At 46.5% G+C, this 20,508-nt stretch overlaps 1 protein-coding gene across 1 annotated transcript in view; it reads left to right on the top strand.

Moving 5' to 3' along the window:
* Nucleotides 1-20,286, top strand: part of SWAP70 (switching B cell complex subunit SWAP70) — a 97,808-nt gene extending 77,522 nt beyond the window's left edge. Inside the window, exons 8-12 of the mRNA XM_066365934.1 lie at nucleotides 8,656-8,763; nucleotides 10,281-10,447; nucleotides 17,523-17,721; nucleotides 19,004-19,100; nucleotides 19,436-20,286. Coding sequence (XP_066222031.1) covers nucleotides 8,656-8,763; nucleotides 10,281-10,447; nucleotides 17,523-17,721; nucleotides 19,004-19,100; nucleotides 19,436-19,542 — 678 coding nt within the window. The 3' untranslated portion in view covers nucleotides 19,543-20,286. The remainder of the gene's footprint in view (nucleotides 1-8,655; nucleotides 8,764-10,280; nucleotides 10,448-17,522; nucleotides 17,722-19,003; nucleotides 19,101-19,435) is intronic.
* Nucleotides 20,287-20,508: the final 222 nt, after the last annotated feature.

Raw genomic sequence — 20,508 nt, 5'->3', positions numbered from 1 at the left:
TGCTCACAAAGCTACTGATTTATCCGAGTTTCCTAGAATCAAAGGTTTCTAGCTCACCAGCCTTATTCTCCTCAGTTCCCCATCTTCCTTATCCCAGATACAAACTCTGTACAAACTGGCATCTCACTCAGCACTCCGCCATCTTGGCTGCTTCTCCTGGCCTCCTCCACGTGGCCTCCTTTAGCTGCTGGCTCTACTCTCTCCGCTCTCTCATGCTAACCTCAGGAACCAAGAGCCAAGTCCCGTTTTCCCCCCATTTTATAGTGTAGCTTCACAACCTTTAATCCGATATACAAAGTAGGGAAGTCTCCAACCCAAAGTCACCTTCTGAGGCATGATTGGATTGCACCACCCCACATCAAAAAGGGTAGGAAAGGCTTAATCCCAAAACCAAGCCCCAGGCTACAAGGATTCCGCCTGCCTTTAGCCCACCCCAACACACATTAATATCACCTGGGCGACGGCTTCCTCGTGTTATCTTTAACAAAGTGAGCATAATACATTTTATCTGCCCAACATTTCCTAAGATATTTAAATATTAATTCTGTGGCTTTTGGCACTTTACAACAGAATGAGCACTGTTGGTCAAATAAGTTTGTAAATATATATGTTTGCTCGCTTGTGACTTATATTGGGTGTGGGGGACAGGCTATAAGCAGGCCAGGTCGTTGTAGCTTAAGGTTTGGTTTTAGGACTAAGCTTTTCCCCACACCCTTGACTGATTGTATGATCTGGGTGGTGCACTCTCATGAGGAATCCAGTTATGCCTTGGATAAGTGACTTTGTATCAGAGACTTCCTTGTTTGTATATTGGATTAGGGGTTTTTGGTTTTCTACACTATAAAGTGGGACAGACCAGGAGCTGGCTCACCCAGTTCCTGCTATCACGATTGCAGGGGCTTCCCTGATCCCTTGCCCTTCATGGGAAAAGCTGGTTTTCTGCTTTTCCCTTGTCTTCTTTTGTGGTTTGCCTGTCTTGGTGAGACACCAATAAATAGGATGGCCCACCATCCTCCGACTCCGCCGTTTCTCTACCATCTGCCTGAATCCAATGGGAACCTGCATGGGCCAGGCGGCTGCTTTGATAGTGACAGCCATGGTTCCTGGCCTTACAAGCACTGTTGAATTTTGTCAGAGAAAGATGAGCAATTTTATTCCCGTAAGGACAGCAAGGTCACTTTTGGTGACCTGGGCAGAGTTGGTTGCTTTTTTAGATTTCCCTCCTTAACTTCCCATCTTTACTCCTGAGGACCTTGCAAGACCCTCAATGTCAAATTGTGGGTTTTACTTTCCGTTTGGAGTCAAAGAAACGGTCCGGATCATTTCTCCTTCCGTCTGAGGGCCAGGCAGCCAGGCACCTAGGCTGCACAGGGACGTCGCGAGCCTGCACTGGGAAACCTTGCTCCTTGATTATATCATGGTTTGGGGGGAAGTAGTGCCCAGTGTGTGGGCATCATCTTTACCTGGTGTTGGAATCCACGGGAGTCCGAACGACCAGAGTAACAGGCTTTATTGAAAGGAAGAAAGGAACCCTGCTGGGCACTTCTCCCGGGGAGAAGAACGCTGGTTACAGACTAGGGGCGAGTTATATAGTGTTTGGGAGAGCCTGAGGGGATACTGAGGCAAAAGTCCTGGTGTGAAGCCAGGAGCCGGCATCGTGGCCATTCACATGCAGGTTCCCATTGGATTCGGACAGTCGGTAAAGAAACAGCGGAGCCAAAAACTGGTGGGCCATAGCCTTTAATCCTACCTTGCACCCGGCGGGCAAGTAAAAATACACACTGGGCTCCAAAACCCAGTCACACTCAGTGCTCACAAAGCTACTGATTTATCCGAGTTTCCTAGAATCAAAGGTTTCTAGCTCACCAGCCTTATTCTCCTCAGTTCCCCATCTTCCTTATCCCAGATACAAACTCTGTACAAACTGGCATCTCACTCAGCACTCCGCCATCTTGGCTGCTTCTCCTGGCCTCCTCCACGTGGCCTCCTTTAGCTGCTGGCTCTACTCTCTCCGCTCTCTCATGCTAACCTCAGGAACCAAGAGCCAAGTCCCGTTTTCCCCCCATTTTATAGTGTAGCTTCACAACCTTTAATCCGATATACAAAGTAGGGAAGTCTCCAACCCAAAGTCACCTTCTGAGGCATGATTGGATTGCACCACCCCACATCAAAAAGGGTAGGAAAGGCTTAATCCCAAAACCAAGCCCCAGGCTACAAGGATTCCGCCTGCCTTTAGCCCACCCCAACACACATTAATATCACCTGGGCGACGGCTTCCTCGTGTTATCTTTAAGAAAGTGAGCATAATACATTTTATCTGCCCAACACCTGGTATATCCGGAATGCTCCTTCTTGGGGGGCTTCGAGCATGTGGGTGTTGAATCAAAAGTCCTGGTATGTCCGGAACCCCTCCTTGGGGCGGCTTGTCAGCTTTTTTGAAATTCCTCTGTCTCAGGGGTGATAGGCCAGTAAGGGTGCGGTCTGACAGATAAGCGGAACATCAAGAGGGCAGTTTGGAATACACATATCTATCACCTGGGACCCCTCTGGGTTGAGTCTGTCTGCCTGAGTCATTGAACACATGCTAACCAAGAGCTGAGACCTTTGTGCTGTCCTCTGCGGCCCCTTTGGTTGCTTATGGTAAAGGCCCCACGTTCCCAGTGGGGCTGTCTTTGCATCCCATGGAAACGCCACACTTTATGCTGACGCCCTCTGAGTAGACTCACAAAGAATTTTTAAAAGACTTTTATAATCTAAAGAACTGTGTAGACATCCAGTCTTAGAATAGTTGTTCCTGTCTGGCACGTCTACTTGCTAGAAGCAGCGCCTCCGGGGAGCAGCACCCCAGATCTTGCTCCCTGGTATATGCTTCAGTTTGGCGCAAATAAACTAACTCTTAGAAAACAAACAAATGAGCGAACAAACAAATAAAAGCAGCTCCTCAGGTCTTGCTGTTATTCCCAAATAACTCCTGCATCCTGCTCTTTCTGCTACAGTATGTTTTCTTTAAAAGCTCTTCCAGGCTTGGGTGAGTACCTGCAGGATGTGATTGCTGCTTCCTCCGTCCACCGTGCATGGAGCAGAAGGGGGGTGTTATGAGAGTGGGATCTGGGCTTGGTGTCCTTCCTTTATAAAGAATTTAAAAATATTGTAATGGGTCATGCGTAGAAAGGAGAGTATGAGATACCTGTATACAAATAAAGTGACTATTTCTGAAACTACTACCCAAGTTAAGATAGAATGTTGCCAATATTTTAGAAGCTCCTGTGCCCTCTTTCTTGGGGGTGGGGGGTGGGGAAGGTACAAACAGCAGTTTTGTGGTTTCTGTATAGTTTTATGAGTTTCTATATACATGCCTGGATTCTTGTACCTACCACAGACAGAATACAGAACAATTCCAGTGCCTCAAAGAAATTTCCTCACACCGCTCCTTGGATTCAGACCCTTTCCTCACCTAAGCCCTTGCAAAACACCTGTTCTGTTCCTATGTTTTTGCCTCTTTCAAATTGTAATATAAATGGAATCATTCAGTCTGTACACTTTCAAGACTGGGTTGATTCACTTAGCATCAAGCATTTGAGATTCATCCATCTGGTGTCCTTTTAAATTCCTTTGAACTCGGCCTCTCAGCAGCATGTAGGCACCTGCCCTGTGTTATGTGAGTGCATGCCTGAACTGACAAGGCCCAGGCCACTTCCACTGCCTGGTTTTATAGAACTACTTAAGCACCTGATTTGGGATTTGATGGATAAATGTTAGAAAGTTATTATAGCTCCCTTAATAATCTTTGATTTTCTTATCAAGAAATAAAATTCTCCAATTTTTTATTGAAGCAATTTTAGAAAACTGCTCGTGTAAATGTTTTAATCACCTGGAATTATATATTCGTAAATTTTGTGTGACTTGTTAGGCCTTAGTGGATTCAGAAGAAGAAATAAGATTTATTAAAAAAATATATTAATAGATTTCTTCGATTCCTGGCCAGGGCACATAGGAGAAGCACCCATCAGCTTCTCCACCCTTCCCCCTCTCCTTTCTCTCTGTCTCTCTCTTCCTCTCCCGCAGCCAAGGCTCTACTGGAGCAAAGTTGGCCCGGGTGCTGAGGATGGCTCCATGGCCTCTGCCTCAGGCGCTAGAGTGGCTCTGGTTGCAACAGAGCATTGCCCCCTGGTGGGCATGCCGGGTGGATCCGGGGAGTCTGTCTGACTGCCTCCCCATTTCCAACTTCAGAAAAATAAAAAAAAATTTAAAAAAAGAACAAGGGCTTACCAGCTTGAGCATGGGATTGTTGGCTTCTGTATGGAATCATACACATGACCCCATGGTCACTGGCTTGAGCCTAAGATCACTGGCTTGAGGAAGTGGTCACTTGCTCTACTGGAGCCCTCCAGTCAAGGCACATATAAGAAAGCAATCAATGAACAACTAAGGTGCCACAATGAAGAATTGATGCTTCTCATCTCTTTCCCTTCCTATCTGTCCCTCTCTGTCTTTCTCACTTTAAAAAAACAAAAAAACAAAAACCCCTAAAACATGAACAAAATTAAATGATTATTCAAATAGGTAATACAATCATATGGCTCAAAATTTAAAAATATAAAAAGGGATTCATTGGGAAGATTTCCTCCTACTTTTTTTCTCCTCGGCCTAGCTCCTACCACTTGCCTAAGGTAACCATTATTTTTTACTTCTTATGTATCTTTCTACATTTATTTAATGTACATATAAAAGAATATGACTATACATTCTCACTTTCCCATTCTTTAAACACAAAAAGTACATAATCAACTGCACGGTTCTGCAACTAGTTTATTTTGCTTTATACATATGTGTATATTTAAAATTTTTGCATGTCAGTATAAAGAGAGCTTCTTTGTTCTTGTTTATGGTTATATAATGCTATTTTTATTTTTTATTTTTATTTTTTGGTATTTTTCTGAAGTGAGAAGCGGGGAGGCAGACAGACAGACAGACAGACTCCCGCATGCACCTGACCAGCATGCCCACCAGGGAGCGATGCTCGGCCCATCTGGAGTGTTTCTCTTCCCCAGTGGGAGCCATTCTAGCACCTGAGGTGGAGGCCATGGATCCATCCTCAGCACCCGGGCCAACTTTGCTCCAATGGAGCCTTGGCTGCGGGAGGGGAAGAGAGAGACAGAGAGAAAAGAGAGGGGGAAGGGTGGAGAAGCAGATGGGCACTTCTCCTGTGTGCCCTGACCAGGAATCGAACCTGGGACTTCCACATGACGGGCTGACGCTCTACCACTGAGCCAACCAGCCAGGCTATATAATGCTATTAAATGTCTGTATCATTACTTATTTAACCAGTCTTTTATTGATGAACATTTGGGCTGTTTTAATCTTTTGGTTTTTGTTTATTTGTTTTTAGTGAGAGAAAGACAAGAAGAGAGAGAGAGATGAGAAGCATCAACTTATAGTTGTATCACTTTAGTTGTTCATTGATTGCTTCTCATATGTGCCTTTATGTGGAGTATGGGAGGGGCCTCAAGCTGAGGCAGTAACCCCTTGTTCAAGCCAGACATCTTGGGCTTTAATGCAGTAACCTTTGGGCTCAAGCCAGCAACTGTGGGATCATGTCAATTATCTCACACTCAAGCTGGATGAGCCTGCACTCAACCTGGAGACCTCAGGGTTTCTAACTTGGGACCTCTGTGTCCCAGGTCAACACTTTATCCACTGCACCATCACCGATCAAGCTTAATATTTTGTTTTAATAGACAATGCTACAGGGAATGATTTTGTACCTGTGTTCATACATGGTCTAATGTATCTGAATGTAGAATAAATCTCAGAAGTGGGCTTGCTGGACCAAAGCATATATATCCATCTCTAATTATGAAATCCAGGCTGATGGAATAGCCAGCATCTCAAATCTTGCTATTCCCTGTACCAGAGTTAAAAATGTTCTAGGGTTTTGTCAGCTAAGTACCAGAAATGTCATACTTGACTTCTATCTACAATATTTTGACCAGAGTACTGTATTCATATGTTTCTGATGAGAAGTCAGCTTTCAATCTTATTAGAGTTTCCTTGTGTGTAATTAATGATGTTTCTTTTGTTGATTTCAGGAATTTTCTTTTTGTCTTCATCTTTCCACAGTTTTACTATGATGTGTGTGGATATAGACATCTTTGTGTTCATCCTAGAGTTAGCTGAACTTGGATTTGGAATGTTTTACATCAGATTGGGAAAGTTTTCAGAATTTATTTCTTCAGATATTATTTCTACTCCTTCCCCTCCTCTTCTTCTGATAATCTCATTATGTGGGTATTGGTGTACTTCATGGTGTTCCATGTTTCTCTAAGGCTGTTCATTTTTCTTCATTCTTTTTTCTCTGTTGTTCAGATTGCAGAATTCCATCACTCTATCTTTGATAGATTCTTCTTGCAGTCCAGATATATGGGTGAGACCCTCTAGTGACTTTTTCATTTCAGTTATTATACTTTTCAGCTCCAGCATTTCCAGTTGGTTCTTTTCATAATTTCTGTATTTTTATTGATATTCTCTAGAAGGGATGATGGGATATTATCATACCTTCTATTGCTTCCTCAAGCACAGTTTCCTTTAGTTCTCTGAACATGTGACTTCACTGAAGTCTTTGCTAAATCCACCATCCGGGCCCTGTCAAGGGCAGTGTCTATTGCCTGCTTTTCCGTGTGTCTGCCTCACCCTTTCTCTCTCTTTGCACGTCTCATAAATTTTTGTGGGAAACTGGAAATTTTAGATAATATGTTATATGCACCTGGAAATGTCTTTCTTTCCTCCCCTAAGGGCATCTTGTTGTTTGTTCACTTATTTGTTTAGTGACATGGCTGGACTATTTCAGTGAGACCTGTTTTCTTCACAGTGTGAAGCCTCTGACCGTGGTCCTCAGAGGGACAGCCTGGCCACGTGCCCAGTGCCCTGGGAGGACCAGGATGGGTGTCTCTCTGCTAATCTGTCTTTGTTGGGGTCACATCCAGTTGTTAGAACTTACTAAGCTCCAGTGATTGCTCTGTCATTTTCAATAATACTGGGGCCTGAATTGCCGGCACAGCCTGATGTTCTTCAAGTTCAGGTGCACAGGTTGTCTTTGAGACTTGTTTCTGCTCCGGGGGTCTCTCTTTTGCTCTCTCACCCAGAGTCTCACTGTCAGACGTCTAGCTCGCCCATGGTTCAGTTTGTTGGTCTCATGCACATTTGAGCCTCTTGTCTCTTCCCACCAAATCCGCACTGTTTTCAAGAGCGTCTTTTGGCTTGAACTCCTCACACTGTTTTAAATAAAGTTAGTTCTTTTGGGGCGAGCTTCCGAGCCAGCCTTTCTCCCTGGGCAGACCTGTTTCAGTGCTCGGGAGTGGGGGTGGAGACAGTGGCCTGCTCGTCTCGGAGTGATGCCCTGCTTTATGAGCCTGTCACTAGGTGGTCACCTCTGGTCTCAGTGTGCCTCTCCCAGAATGGAACCTCTGCCCTCCGAGTGAGTTAGGACAAGGGTGATCTTGCTGTCATACCTGAGGTAGGACTTCTACCCTGTAAGTGGGGGCTGGTGGAGGAAGAGATCCCCACCCCAGGCCTCTTAGCCACTCTTGCCTGCAGTAGGGTTTCTGCCACAAGGATGTGGTGGCCTGGCTCTCCCGGGGAGATCCCACAGCCCTGAATGGAGGGCAGAGGAGGGGCAGCCCTGTGTTCTTGGCTTCATTGCCATGGGGTAGAGCTTCCCTCTCATGACTTTGTGGGGGAAGAGAAGGGGCCATTCTGTGGCTCACATGTCATAGACCCTCATTGTTACACTGAGGTTTAGTTGATTTTTTTGGATCAATGTTCTCCCTTTGCCATATGCCCTTAGTATAATTCTCAGAGACTTTAAATGGTTGTTTTTGTTTTTAATTGTTGTTTCACTGGGGAAAGGGTCCATGCAGTTCCTCATGCCATTCTTCTGGAAATCAGCTCTGGTAAAAGTTTTGGGGAATGATGTGTAAGATGACAAAGCTGAACAGGAAGAACTCAAGCAATGGATCTCATGAATGCATTTGCGAGTGAATTTAACTCAGTGACTTAATTGCAAAGTGTTGTTCAGACTTCCTGGTAGTCATTCATTTAACTAATTTGTTTTGTATGTAGCTGGGAAAATTGTGGGGATGGAAGTCCAGCAGAACTAAAAGTTTTTATTCTCTATTTCAGGAGTAGTTAACCTTTTTATACCTACTGCCCACTTTTGTATCTCTGTTAGTAGTAAAATTTTCTAATTGCCCACCGGTTCCACAGTAATGGTGATTTATAAAGTAGGGAAGTAACTTTACTTTACAAAATTTATAAAGCAGAGTTACAGCAAGTTAAAGCATATAATAATAATTACTTACCAAGTACTTTATGTCAGATTTTCACTAAGTTTGGCAGAATAAATCTTTATAAAACAACTTACTATAATTGAATCTATCTTTTTATTTATATTATACTTTGGTTGCTCCGTTACCGCCCACCATGAAAGCTGGAACGCCCCCTAGTAGGCAGTAGGGACCAGGTTGACTACCACTGCTCTATTTACTGAACATTAAGAATGTTTGGATGCTCGCCTGTGTTTAAGTGTGAGCATTTCTCCAAATGCACTTCCACTGTAACATCTGCTGCTTTTCTGTGGCCGGGTTTTTGATTGGGTAGAAACTGGAAGAAGCAGCATCTCGGGCAGCAGAAGAAGAAAAGAAACGCCTGCAGACTCAAGTGGAACTGCAGGCCAGGTTCAGCACAGAGCTGGAGCGAGAGAAGCTGGTGAGGACCACACGGCTGGTACTGCTGCGCGCTAGCTCACGGAGCCAGCTGGGCGGTGGAGGGGTGCAGGCCTGGGAGGCTGGAGTGCGGCCATCTTGTCTGCTTGGCTCTGCTATTGACTTGCAGCGGGCGCTTAGGGAAGTTATGTGTTTGTTCATTCATCTGTGATTGGTTTATTGAGCACCTTCTGTGTACCGGGCACCATGCCAAGGATGTCGAGGTAAAAGACATAAACCTTGCTTTCAAGAACCCAAAATAGAAATTTATGGAATGGGGTGCTAAGTGCTGTGGTTAGGATGACTATATGTCCCAGTTTGACTGGGATCGTCCCTGTCATTCTGGTATAATTATTAATAGCCTCCCTTTTCCTTCTCATAGAGTCCTGGCTTGGAAAATAAATTGCTACGGAAAAAGTAGGCATAGGCTCCATGACATTCCTCCTCTGTAATGAGCAGCGGAGGTTCTGGAATCGTGAGAATATTCGAATTCCAGTCTGCTGCTCTTGGCAGCTCTGATTCACCTTCGAGGTTCGCATCCCCAAGAGACCGCTGTTGGCTGTTGTTGGAATACAGGTCTCACATTGAATTGTAAACATGTGGGACAGTGCTGAGCCCAGTGCCTATTAAATAGATGCTTGTCACATTGCCTTTAGTAACTTCTTGTTCCTTAGAGTTGAAATGGGCATATTCGAGTTGGGAGAGCAAAGTGCACAGGGGAAGCTGGGATTGTTTCCTCTCTGCTCTTCTTCCTGAGCGTGTCTTCTCTTCTTTAAATGAGGGGGATTATCATGCCATCTGTCCTCCCTGTTATGAGGATGAAGTAAGTGATCTAATACAAGTGAAAACATTTTATAAACTGCAGACGCATGCTCATGTGTGTGCTAGTATATTTAAGATATCTTTGTCTTCATTGTTAAGACATTGTTAAGATAGTCTAATTCTGAAATCCACGAGGGAGAAACCATAAACTTGTTAGGACACTAAGTTACCGGAGCTGGAGGTGCCCCGGGCAGGGAAGAAGGGGGGTGCCAGGCTGCCGGGTAAGTGCAGGGTTCTCTGCAGGTCAGTGTGGCCTCTTCCCTTGGGCAGTTCTTACTGGGGAAGGGTTCGGTCCTTTTAGAGAAGAATCTACTGGTAAAGAGCTTATAGCTTTAAGGCAGTACAAAGTTTAAAAAAAAATTATACAAGGGAACAAGTTGTTTTCCCCTCAACTTGATTCTAATGTGTGGAGTGGAAAGGACGGAGAATGTCCTGGGGCAAGAAACCACGCTGTGGTTGTAGTCCGTCCCTGGACGCTTGGGGGTGGTCCTGGGGTTGGTATTGGGGGTGCTGTGCTCAATTCCTGGGGTGCTGTGCTCAATCCCTCCATCTTTTGTTCAGGGGCTGAAAGAAGGGCCCACCCCCCTGATGGGCTGCAGCTGTGGGCTGTGGCAACCCCTCAGGGTGGTGGTGGAGTAGGAGGGCTTCCCTGAGGGTGGGGTCCACCTGCATTTAATCACGACCCCTTTATACCATCAGGTCAGACAGCAGATGGAAGAACAGGTTGCCCAGAAGTCCTCTGAACTGGAACAGTATCTGCAGCGAGTACGGGAGCTGGAAGACATGTACCTGAAGCTGCAAGAGGCTCTTGAGGATGAGCGTCAGGCCCGGCAGGATGAAGAGACTGTGCGGAAGCTTCAGGCCAGGTGCCAGATCAGTTTGTATACAGTGCCTTTCTCAGTAGTCTGGGAGTGACTGACGCTGGTGCGGAGGGGTGTCTCTGCCAGGCTGGGGAGACCCCCATGCCTGGCTGGCTGTGTCCTTTATTACAGTCTGGGGCACTGAGAGAGCCTTGCTTCTGGAGCTCACGACTGACCTATACCTAGTTAGAGCAGTCTTCTGGGTACGTTGTATGGGGTGCCCCTAGTCATAGTCTCGAATGTCCATGGGTCCCAGATCAGCTCTGGTGAGACCCTGGCTTCGCCGACATGTTTCAGGTCAGAGTTGCAGCCGCTTTGGGGGATAAAGAGAAAATAAGGAGTTTCCATTTGGTCATTGAGAATTGGTGACATTCCTTAAATAATTATTATTTGAAATCTTAGTTGTAGAAGTTCTTGAAAACTAGATTTTTTTCCCTTAGGAGCTTTTAAAGTCAGGTTGACCAGTTTTGATAGTCATGTTCTCAGGCGAGAACTCTGACTTTTTGGTTTCTGTAGCAGCATGGAGGACACGGTAGAAAGAAGACCCCGAAGGGAACTGTGAGCGACCCTCCTCTCGCTTCTAACCTGCCTTCCCATTTGCTTGCTTTAAGATGTCTGTCGACACTAACAGTACGGACTCCGGTAGCAGCCCCTGGTCAGTGCAGGCAGGCCGTGGGCTTTGCGTCGTGACTGGCTGTTTGGGGGGAACAGCTGTGAGATGACCTGGGGTAGATTTCCCGTGGCTGCATCCCACATGTGGAGCAGCAGAAGATGTTTGTTTAATACACTTAGGTAGGAAAAGAAGAGAAGAGGTCTTTGCTGTATACTTTGCCAAAATGACTTCAAAAATAAGTGGGTTTTGAAAAATATAATTCTATTAAGGACAAATGATCATCTGAACAGAAAATGAAATGCTGAGCATATTGCCTATGCTCGTAGGTCCCTCGACATACGTTCAGTGTACTGTGATGTTCACTAGGTTCTTGGCCCTGCCGTCTAGTGTAGTGGTCCCCAACCTTTTTTGGGCCACAGACCAGTTTAACGTTCAGAAAATATTTTCACGGACCGGCCTTTAGGGTGGGACGGATAAATGTATCACGTGACCGAGACAAGCGTCAAGAGTGAGTCTTAGACGGATGTAACAGAGGGAATCTGGTCATTTTTAAAAAATAAGGCCTGACCTGTGGTGGCGCAGTGGATAAAGCATCAACCTGGAAATGCTGAGGTCGCCAGTTCGAAACCCTAGGCTTGCCTGGTCAAGGCACATATGGGAGTTGGTGCTTCCAGCTCCTCCCCCCTTCTCTCTCTGTGTCTCTCTCTCCTCTCTCTCTCTCTCTGTCTCTCTCCTCTCTAAAAATGAATAAATAAAAAAAATAAAACATTGTTCAGACTTAAATATAAATAAAATGGAAGTAATGTAAGTTATTTATTCTTTCTCTGTGGACCGGTACCAAATGGCCCATGGACTGGTACTGGACCTCTGGTCTAGTGGTTGTTGGATGTCTTGTTAGCACAAGAGTCACTTAATGGGAAGGTTTAAGTGCTCTGTGGCTTCCAAAGAGAGGCATTCTAAGGAACACAAGATGGTTTTTGAGCCTCATTGCAGTTTGTGGTGTGTTGGCAGTTTATAGATAGATTATCCCTGTGCAGAGAATTCACAGGTAAGCTATGAAATATGTATTACTTCTTGGCAGTTTTAAGAGAAGTTGATTATAACAGCAGAAATTAGATCACAGAGCAAACTAGGTAACTAGAAATTTATTAAAGTATTAGTTATTTTGTATTTATCAAATGAGTGATTTTTTTTAAGTGATAGATGGGGAGATAGTGAGACAGACTCCCATGTGCTCCCCCACTGGATCCACCCAGCAACCCCTGTCTGGGGCCAATGCTCAAATTAACTGAGGTGGTTTTGTTTTTGTTTTTGTTTTTTTGTTTGTTTGGTATTTTTCGGAAGTAAAAAGCAGGGAGGCAGAGAGACAGATTCCCACATATGACTGACCGGGATCCACCTGGCATGCCCACTAGGGGGCGATGCTCTGCCCATCTGGGGTGTTGCTCCATTGCAACTGGAGCCATTCTAGGGCCTGAGGCAGAGGCCATGAAGCCATCCTCAGAGCCTGGGCTAACTTTGCTCCAATGGAGCCTGATTGCTGGAGGGGAAGAAAGAGAGAGGAAGGAGAGGGGAAAGGGTAGAGAAGCAGATGGGAGCTTCTCCTGTGTGCCCTGGCCGGGAATTGTACCCAGGAAATCCACACACTGGGCCGATGCTCTACCACTGAGCCAATTGGCCAGGGCTAACCAAACCTTTTTTTTTTTTTTGTATTTATTCATTTTCGAGAGAAGAGTGAGTGAGTGAGAGAGAGAGGGAGAGAGAGAGAATGGGGGAAGAGCAGAAAGCATCAACTCCCATATGTGCCTTGACCAGGCAAGCCCAGGGTTTTGAACCAGCGACCTCAGTGTTCCAGGTCGATGTTTTATCCACTGCGCCACCACAGGTCAGGCCCCAAGCTCCTTTTAACACCTGAGGCTGATGTGCTGGGACCAACCGAGTCATCCTCAGCTCCTGGAGCCGATGCTCAAACCAACTGAGCTGCTGGCTGCAGGAAAGGAAGAGAGAGAGAAGGGAAAGAGGGAGGGGGAGAGAGAAGCAGATGGTCGCTTCTCTGTGTGCCTTGACCAGGGATTGAACCCAACCATCTTTATGCCAGGCCAACACTCTTATCTACTGAGCCAACTCTCCAGGGCTGAATGAGTGACATTTTGAATAAAAGACAATTTTGGATTTATTTTAGTTTTCAAGTTTTATTATAGTTTTTAACCAGTGGTAAATATCAGAATCACCTGTAAAGCTTTAAAAAAATACACATGTGGGGCCTACCCTACATTTACTTAATAAAATATCTGTGGCTGAAGCCAGGCATAAGTATTATTATTTAGAAAAACTATAGCTGGCCCTGGCCAGCTGGGTCAGTGGATAGAACATTGGCCCAGTATATGGATGTCCCAGGTTTGAGGATAGCTCAGTTGGTCTGAGCATCAGCCCCTGACGGGTTGCCAGGTGGATCCCAGTTGGGGCATATGAGGGAGTCTGCCTCACTATCTCCCCTCCTCTCACCTAAAAACAAACAAAAAACCCACAAAATACTATAGTTAATTATTTTGTACACTCTGATTTTAGTACATAGCAAAATGCTTTCAACCTTTCAAATGCACACATAGCTATTATTTATGTACAGATTTGCACCAATAAGCTGAAATTACTGCACAAAAGTTAACTTTTTCTTGGTGTGTGTGGAAAGGCCACTTTATGAATAGAATTCTTTTACTATTCTAAATTATTTTTCTTTCAGCTTAGTTTATGGAACTTGAAAACAATACACTGACGCTATCTAGTGGTCATTTTTAAGTGAGGCAAGTCCCTCTTTCTTTCCCAAAGTCCCAGAAGGCTGGGCCAAATTCAGAGGGTCATGTTGTCAGATTGGCAAAGGAGGCTTTCTCCTTGTTTTCACTCCCAAAATAGGCCTTTCTGGGTAGAAAACTCAAGGGAAGTCTTCATGGGGTTGGGATAGAAATACTTTAGTCTGGCACTGATGAAGTGAAACAGAATCTTAGGTGAAGGATGTATGTCAAGGGCCTTTTTTGTTAGTTCTCCCTTCCTTCCTTTCAGAAGTAGCGAGTCGTTCTTGGGATGTTTGGCATCTTGTTGCTCTTCCAGTGGATGCTCCTTTCTATGTCAGTGTCTTGAGTTTCCCCAGAGATACCTTATAAAGCAAATTGTTTAAATACAAGAACTTTGACTTGAGCCATCTGGGCCTTGTCATTTTTTTTATATTAAAATTTAGTGGGGTTTTTTTTATTTTTTTATTTTTTTATGTTTAATCCTGAAGGTTCTCTAGCTTCTTATGAATGGGGACTCTGAAGAAAACTGTTTGACACTGGGACATCTCAGTGATTGGAAAGTTCTTGAGGCTGAGACACAATCTGTCCCAGTGTAACTGTCACCTGCTAGTTTGGGATCTGTGGAGCCTAGTAGTATGCTTGGGTAGTGCCTGTAGTCTCAGCTGGTGCTGCGCCTGGCACACAGCCAGGGCCCCAGGGGTATTTTATGAATGAACGAATGGATCCAAGTTCTACTCATTGAGGCCACGTGGAACAATGGTCTCTCTTCCACGGGGTAATACTTGTCATGTATGTGGAAGCAGGTAGGAACCAAGCTCTGGAGTGAGGTCTGGGTTTGATTCCCAGCTATATACTTTCTAACTGTATCATGTTAGAAAACATTTCACTGTGTTGAGGCTTCTGTTCCTTGTCTATAAAACAAAGGTGACCATTGTGGGGGTGTTGTGTTATGCAGATTAAATGAGACAATGCATACAGAGTGCTGAGTGTGAGGTCTGGTGTTTAGTAGTCTCTCAAAATGTGTTGGCTTACGGTCTTTCTCTCATGTCGACGAGGAAGATAGATAATATATAGAATGTCAAAATAAGTGTTCTTAAAAGATATTGACAAGAAGATCATTTAAAATATCAGCAAAACAAGTTCAGGATCTAGGAGTCCTGGCCGAATAGCAATTCATTTGAAACGATTAGGGCTTGACCAGGCAGTGGCTTAGTGCATAGAACGTTGGCCTGGGATGCAGAGGACTCAGGTTTAAAACCCCATGGTCACCAGCTTGAGCGCATGATTCTGGCTTGAACATGGGACCATACACATGACCCCATGGTCACAGGCTTGAGCCCAAAGATTGCTGGCTTGAAACCCAAGATCTCTGGCTCTGCTGTAGCCCCCTGGTCAAGGCACATATGAGAAAGCAATCAATGAACTACTAAGGTGCCGCAACAAAGAATTGATGCTTCTCATCTCCCTTCCTTCCTGTCTGTCCCCACCCTTGCTTTTTAAAAAGAAGAAAAGATTAGGGGTTTTACTTCCTCGTGATACAATTGCCAAAAAACCTCAGATACTCTCGGGCAGCCTTACTGAATGTGAAGGATCCAGAGCTAAGTAGGTAACAGTCCCTCTGTAATAAAGAGAGCCGCTATTTAGTCGGAACTTTCTGCATGATAGACCCTGTTCTAAGTGCCTTACCCGCATTACCACACTTAATGCATCAGCAGCCTTTGATGTTATGTGTAGTTCCTATAACTTTTCTGTATATGAGGAAACTGAGGCACAGACTGGTTAAATTCTTTGGCCAGGGGCTTGTCTGCAAACTGTAGAAACCAGCTTGAGTTAACTAAAGTAATAAAATAATTTCTTGAAAGGTTCTTGAGTAGTTTAGCAGCTCCACAGAAAAACAGGTGGCCAGGCCTGGAGCCCAGGCAGGAGCCGAGGGAGGCTGAGCAAACTAGGTCACAGGACCAGTCCGGGATGCCCCTGATGCTGACACTGGCACCATGTGTTGGTAGTCGCTCCCGCCGTCACTTGGTAGATATTGCTGCCACCAGCAGGATGAATTCTCCACTGTCTCTGCTTCTTTGTGTCACCTGCTTCAGAGTCCGAGGTCCAGGAGGGGACCTGCATCGCCAAGCCTGGCTCAGGCTCTCTCCGGGTCCTGTCTGCCAGGAGGCGGGGGCAGGTGTCTGGCCTGTGGCTTCTGTAGTGGGAGTTGGGCCCTGTTTCCCATCAGGACCCTACTCTGCCAGAGTTCGGATACTGGGCAGCCTGAACGCTGCAAATGCGTGTTCCCCCTCCACTCTTTCACTCCAGGATAAAGAGGGCCCGTCCGTCTTGTTCACTGTGGTAGCCCCGGTACCTAGGAAAGACCACAGCAGGTGGGTAGTGGATCCACGTTGAGTGAGTGAATAAACTCAGCACTCATCAGACCACATCTGCAGTGTTGCATTCAGGTGTGGATATCACATTCCAAGAGACATCTAAGGAGGACAGGTTGGTCCTTTGTGGAACTGGGGACAGTAGATGGGAGCGCTCATTTTAGTTGAGGAAGAACTTTCTCAGGATTTGAGGTTGCACGTAAACGAACTGGCCCGATCCATGAAGCGTGAACAGCCCATCACACAGAGTATTTCAGCGGAGTAGGATCACCACCTCGCAGGATGTCGTAGCGGGAATCTTTACAGTGGTGTGGTTAGGGTTTGGCGGTGGAGGAGTGGGGGGTGGTCAGATAAGGGATGTGTAGTCTGTTCCTCTACTTCCTTTGCTGTTGGTTTTAGAAGAGCAGACACTCTCGGGTAGTAGTAACCAGCCTGCTATGTGTCTTGTTGCTGATGGTTGAGCCACTAGAGGTGCGTCCGGCCCTGGGCTGGCCCCTAACCACACAGTCTGGACTTTGGGTACAGGTTTGGGCCGTATGTTAGTTCAGTTTGTTTAAATACCTAGATACCTGGGAATTCCCAGAGAGGTAGCCGATTACTGTAACATTTTGGCGTCACACAGACCAGGATTGAAATCCATTGCTACTTGTGCAGTTTGATGTTTGATCGCTTCGTCTGTAACGTAGACATAATAAACGCCTGTTCCGAGGGTGGCGGTGATGAAGGTAAACTCCGCCTGTAGTAATTGTTCAGTTCATTGTTGACTATTATTCTATCTTTCATTAACTCCTTCTCTCACCTTCATTAGTTTAATTATCAGCCTTTTTCTTTGTCATAGTTTTTTCCTAGATGAAAAGTGTTTGAATGTTACAGTAACCAGACAAATTTCAGAACTTGGTGCCACCACCTGCTGGGCGAATGGCCTGGTGCCAGTCACTGAACCTTTCCGCCTCCCGGTCTTCATCGCTCAGATGTGAAGAATAGAACTTCAGCTTATTGTGAGGATTAATTTAGAAAAAATATATTGAACTCTTGGCCCAGTTCATGGCACATCAAGCCCTCCTTCACTGTTATTACATTTTTTCCATAAAAGGGTGAAACAGAGCTTGGAGCTGCACGCGTGGCCATGGGCTGGTCCTGTGCACGTGGCTTCCTCTGGCTCCTGGCTTCCTCCGTGGGAAATGAGAGAGGTGGATTTGTACCTCAGCTCTTCTTCTCCGCTCTAACATGCGTCCTTCCTGTGCTGGGCCAGGTGGGGACCCGGTGGGGACCCAGGCCCACGAGGCCCTGAGCTCTCCATGTTGCAGGCTGTTGGAGGAAGAGTCTTCCAAGAGGGCAGAGCTGGAGAAGTGGCACTTGGAGCAGCAGCAGGCCATCCAGACGACCGAAGCGGAGAAGCAGGAGCTGGAGCAGCAGCGCGTGATGAAGGAACGGGCCCTCCAGGAGGCCATGGCCCAGCTGGAGCAGCTCGAGCTGGAGCGGAAGCAGGCGCTTGAGCAGTACGAGGTAGGCTTACTCCTGCAAACGTGTGCGTTTAAGTTCCTAAAAACAATTTTTAAATAAGAGAATCTTTGCTTAGCTGTAAGACATCGTAGTAAGAATTTTGCTTAGCTCTAAGTAAAAAGAAAGAAGTTTTTATAGGTGATGAGGCATTCAGTTCAAGAGTCCAGTCGGGAGGCAGAAACCACACAGTAATTTGAACAGGGGAAACTTAACATAAACAAGTATTAACTGTAATGAGATTACCCACGAAGCGTTAAAGAAAATGCTGAGCCTGACCAGGCAGTGGTGCAGTGGATAGAGCGTTGGACTGGGATGCCGAGGACCCAGGTTCGAGACCCCGAGGTCGCCAGCTTGAGCGCGGACTCATCTGGTTTGAGCAAAAGCTCACCAGCTTCTTGAGCAAGGGGTCACTCGGTCTGCTGAAGGCCTGCGGTCAAGGCACATATGAGAAAGCAATCAATGAACTACTAAGGTGTCGCAATGCGCAACAAAAAACTAATGATTGATGCTTCTCATCTCTCCATTCCTGTCTGTCTGTCCCTGCCTATCCCTCTCTCTGACTCTCTCTCTGTCTCTGTAAAGAAAGAAAGAAAAAAAAAAGAAAATGCTGAGAATGTAGGAATGGCAGGTGCAGGAAGCAGCCACTGCCTCTAGGACAAATGGACAGCACCAGAACAGGGACACATCTGGAAGAGGGTCCCGTAAGCCCCATGCTGCGACCCAGACTCCTTGGGGAGGGCAGAGCCTTGGCCACTGGATGGCAGGAGAGCTCCGCGAGGTGCTGCGCCCTCAGAACTCACTGGGAAGCTGCCTGAGGGGCGCTGGCCGAAGCTGCCCACGGGAGACACTATATGGGTGTCCGCCATGCAGTGGGAGCCGCCGAAGAGCGAAGCCACCGCCTCCTTCAGCGTCCCTTCAGCACATCCCACTGACGTGGCTTAGTGCCCGCTGGTGAGGGAGAATTACCCCAGCGGCACAAGCAGGACAATGAAGGGTGGATTTGGAGTCAAGAGCAGGCCACCGTCCCAGTCCCCAGGATTTTGTGTTCATCTGTAATTCGTGTGGGTTAGGTCTTCTGTGTGACCGCCGGCGGGTTGCTCACCTGCTCTCGAGTCCTGGTTTCCACACCTGTAAAGTAGGCGTGCTAATAGTTCCTGCTGCTTCCTAGCGTGGCTGGGAGGGTCAGTGAGAAAATCCGTAGACACAACTAAGTGACCAGCCATTGTCCTTTGGCTTTGAAACTCCCAGTGTATTTAGTGTAATTCCAAATCTCCTTTTGTTCCAGGGAGTTAAAAAAAAGCTGGAGATGGCAACCAGTAAGACCAAGAGCTGGAAGGACAAAGTGGCCCAGCACGAAGGACTCATCCGACTGATAGAACCAGGTAACTGCACTCTTTGAAGTAGTCAGATATTTGTTCAGTTTATTTTTGTTTTAGTGTGTGTATTTGAATTGTGCAAAGCAACTTCTTCGGCCTAAACATACAGAAACCAAGATGTTTGGGGTAAATTTCTCTGGACTGACCTGCCCTCTTACAGATAAAAAGGCCCTGGAACCCGCTTTGTGGACCTTGGCTGGTTGTTCTGGCTGGTGGGACATTTATGGCTGTTCCTCAAGGAAGAAATCAAGTAGACTAATTACTCTTTCGTCTGTGGGAAGATGATAGCGTTAGTTGAAGAACATAGTACTTCCTGTGACTAAAGCACGTTTGTCTTTAAGGTCCCAAAAACCCTCACCTGATCACGAACTGGGGCATGGCGGCGTTCACCCAGGCGGAGCTGGACGAGCGAGAGAAGAACTGGAAGGGAAAGAAGGGCACAGAGTGAGCGGCCGCAGCGCCGCCGCCGCCGAGGTGCCCGGTGCCGCTGGGCGGCTTCACGCGGAAGGCGAAGGAACTGGCTTTGCTGCTTCTGACTCTTCCTCCTTCAGCCTCTTCTTGGGTCCGTGTACTGAGGAAGCCTTGTTTATCTTCCTGCAAATAAAGGAAAAGGTCCGCATTGTCAGGCTGTTAACAGACTCATTGAAAACTTCAGCTTCTGGAAATTCCTTTGCCGCACTCAGATTCCCACCGGAGCGAGCAGCACGCACACGGCGCTGTGGGCGTGTTTGGGGCGGAGCGGGGGTTTGCTCAGTATCGGTGCGCGATCGGCTGGGGCAGCCATCTCCCTCAGCACATTTCCTTCTCCGAGTGCCTCTTTCTAAACCAGACTGGCCAGTCTGCTTGCCATTGCGTGACAGGGCACAGGGGCTGCCTTTGACCGCAGCTGCTCCGACACAGAAGTCACTGGCTGCGCGTTGACTAAGCGGCCACAGCCCATGTGTGTGGCTCTGCGGGTTTCTGATGCACAGTGTCAGTGATTACACGCTGGCTTCAGTGGCGCTAGGAGGCAGAAGTCCTTTCAAACCCTGCTTTGCCTGAGATAGCTACAGTAAGTCCTTGCTTAACATCATCGGCAGGTTCTCCGACCTTAAGCAGAATGGCGTATAGCAAAACCGGTTTTACCATAGGCTAATTCGTAAAAACTGGCGTTACGTTCCTGTGGCACCACATCAACATTATAGCAGAACAAGGCTGAGCAAAATGACATTATTCAACGACCTGCTGTATTTATGAATAAAGCACACTGATGAACTAGGTCAGCCCCGTCTGGAATGCTATGCTGTTACCGAATTCCTCCCGAGATTTAAAATGGTTTCAGCCGTCAGAGTTCTGACAGACCCCTTGGTTTTCCTTTTGTAGTCACTGTACAGAATATGCCAGGAGTGCGGGTGCTTGTCGTAATCAGGCCTTT

This window comes from Saccopteryx leptura, chromosome 1 (assembly GCF_036850995.1).
Source record: "Saccopteryx leptura isolate mSacLep1 chromosome 1, mSacLep1_pri_phased_curated, whole genome shotgun sequence".
Taxonomy (NCBI): Eukaryota; Metazoa; Chordata; class Mammalia; order Chiroptera; family Emballonuridae; genus Saccopteryx; species Saccopteryx leptura.
The sequence above is the reverse complement of the archived record's forward strand: the minus strand, read 5'-3'. Positions and strand labels throughout refer to the sequence as shown.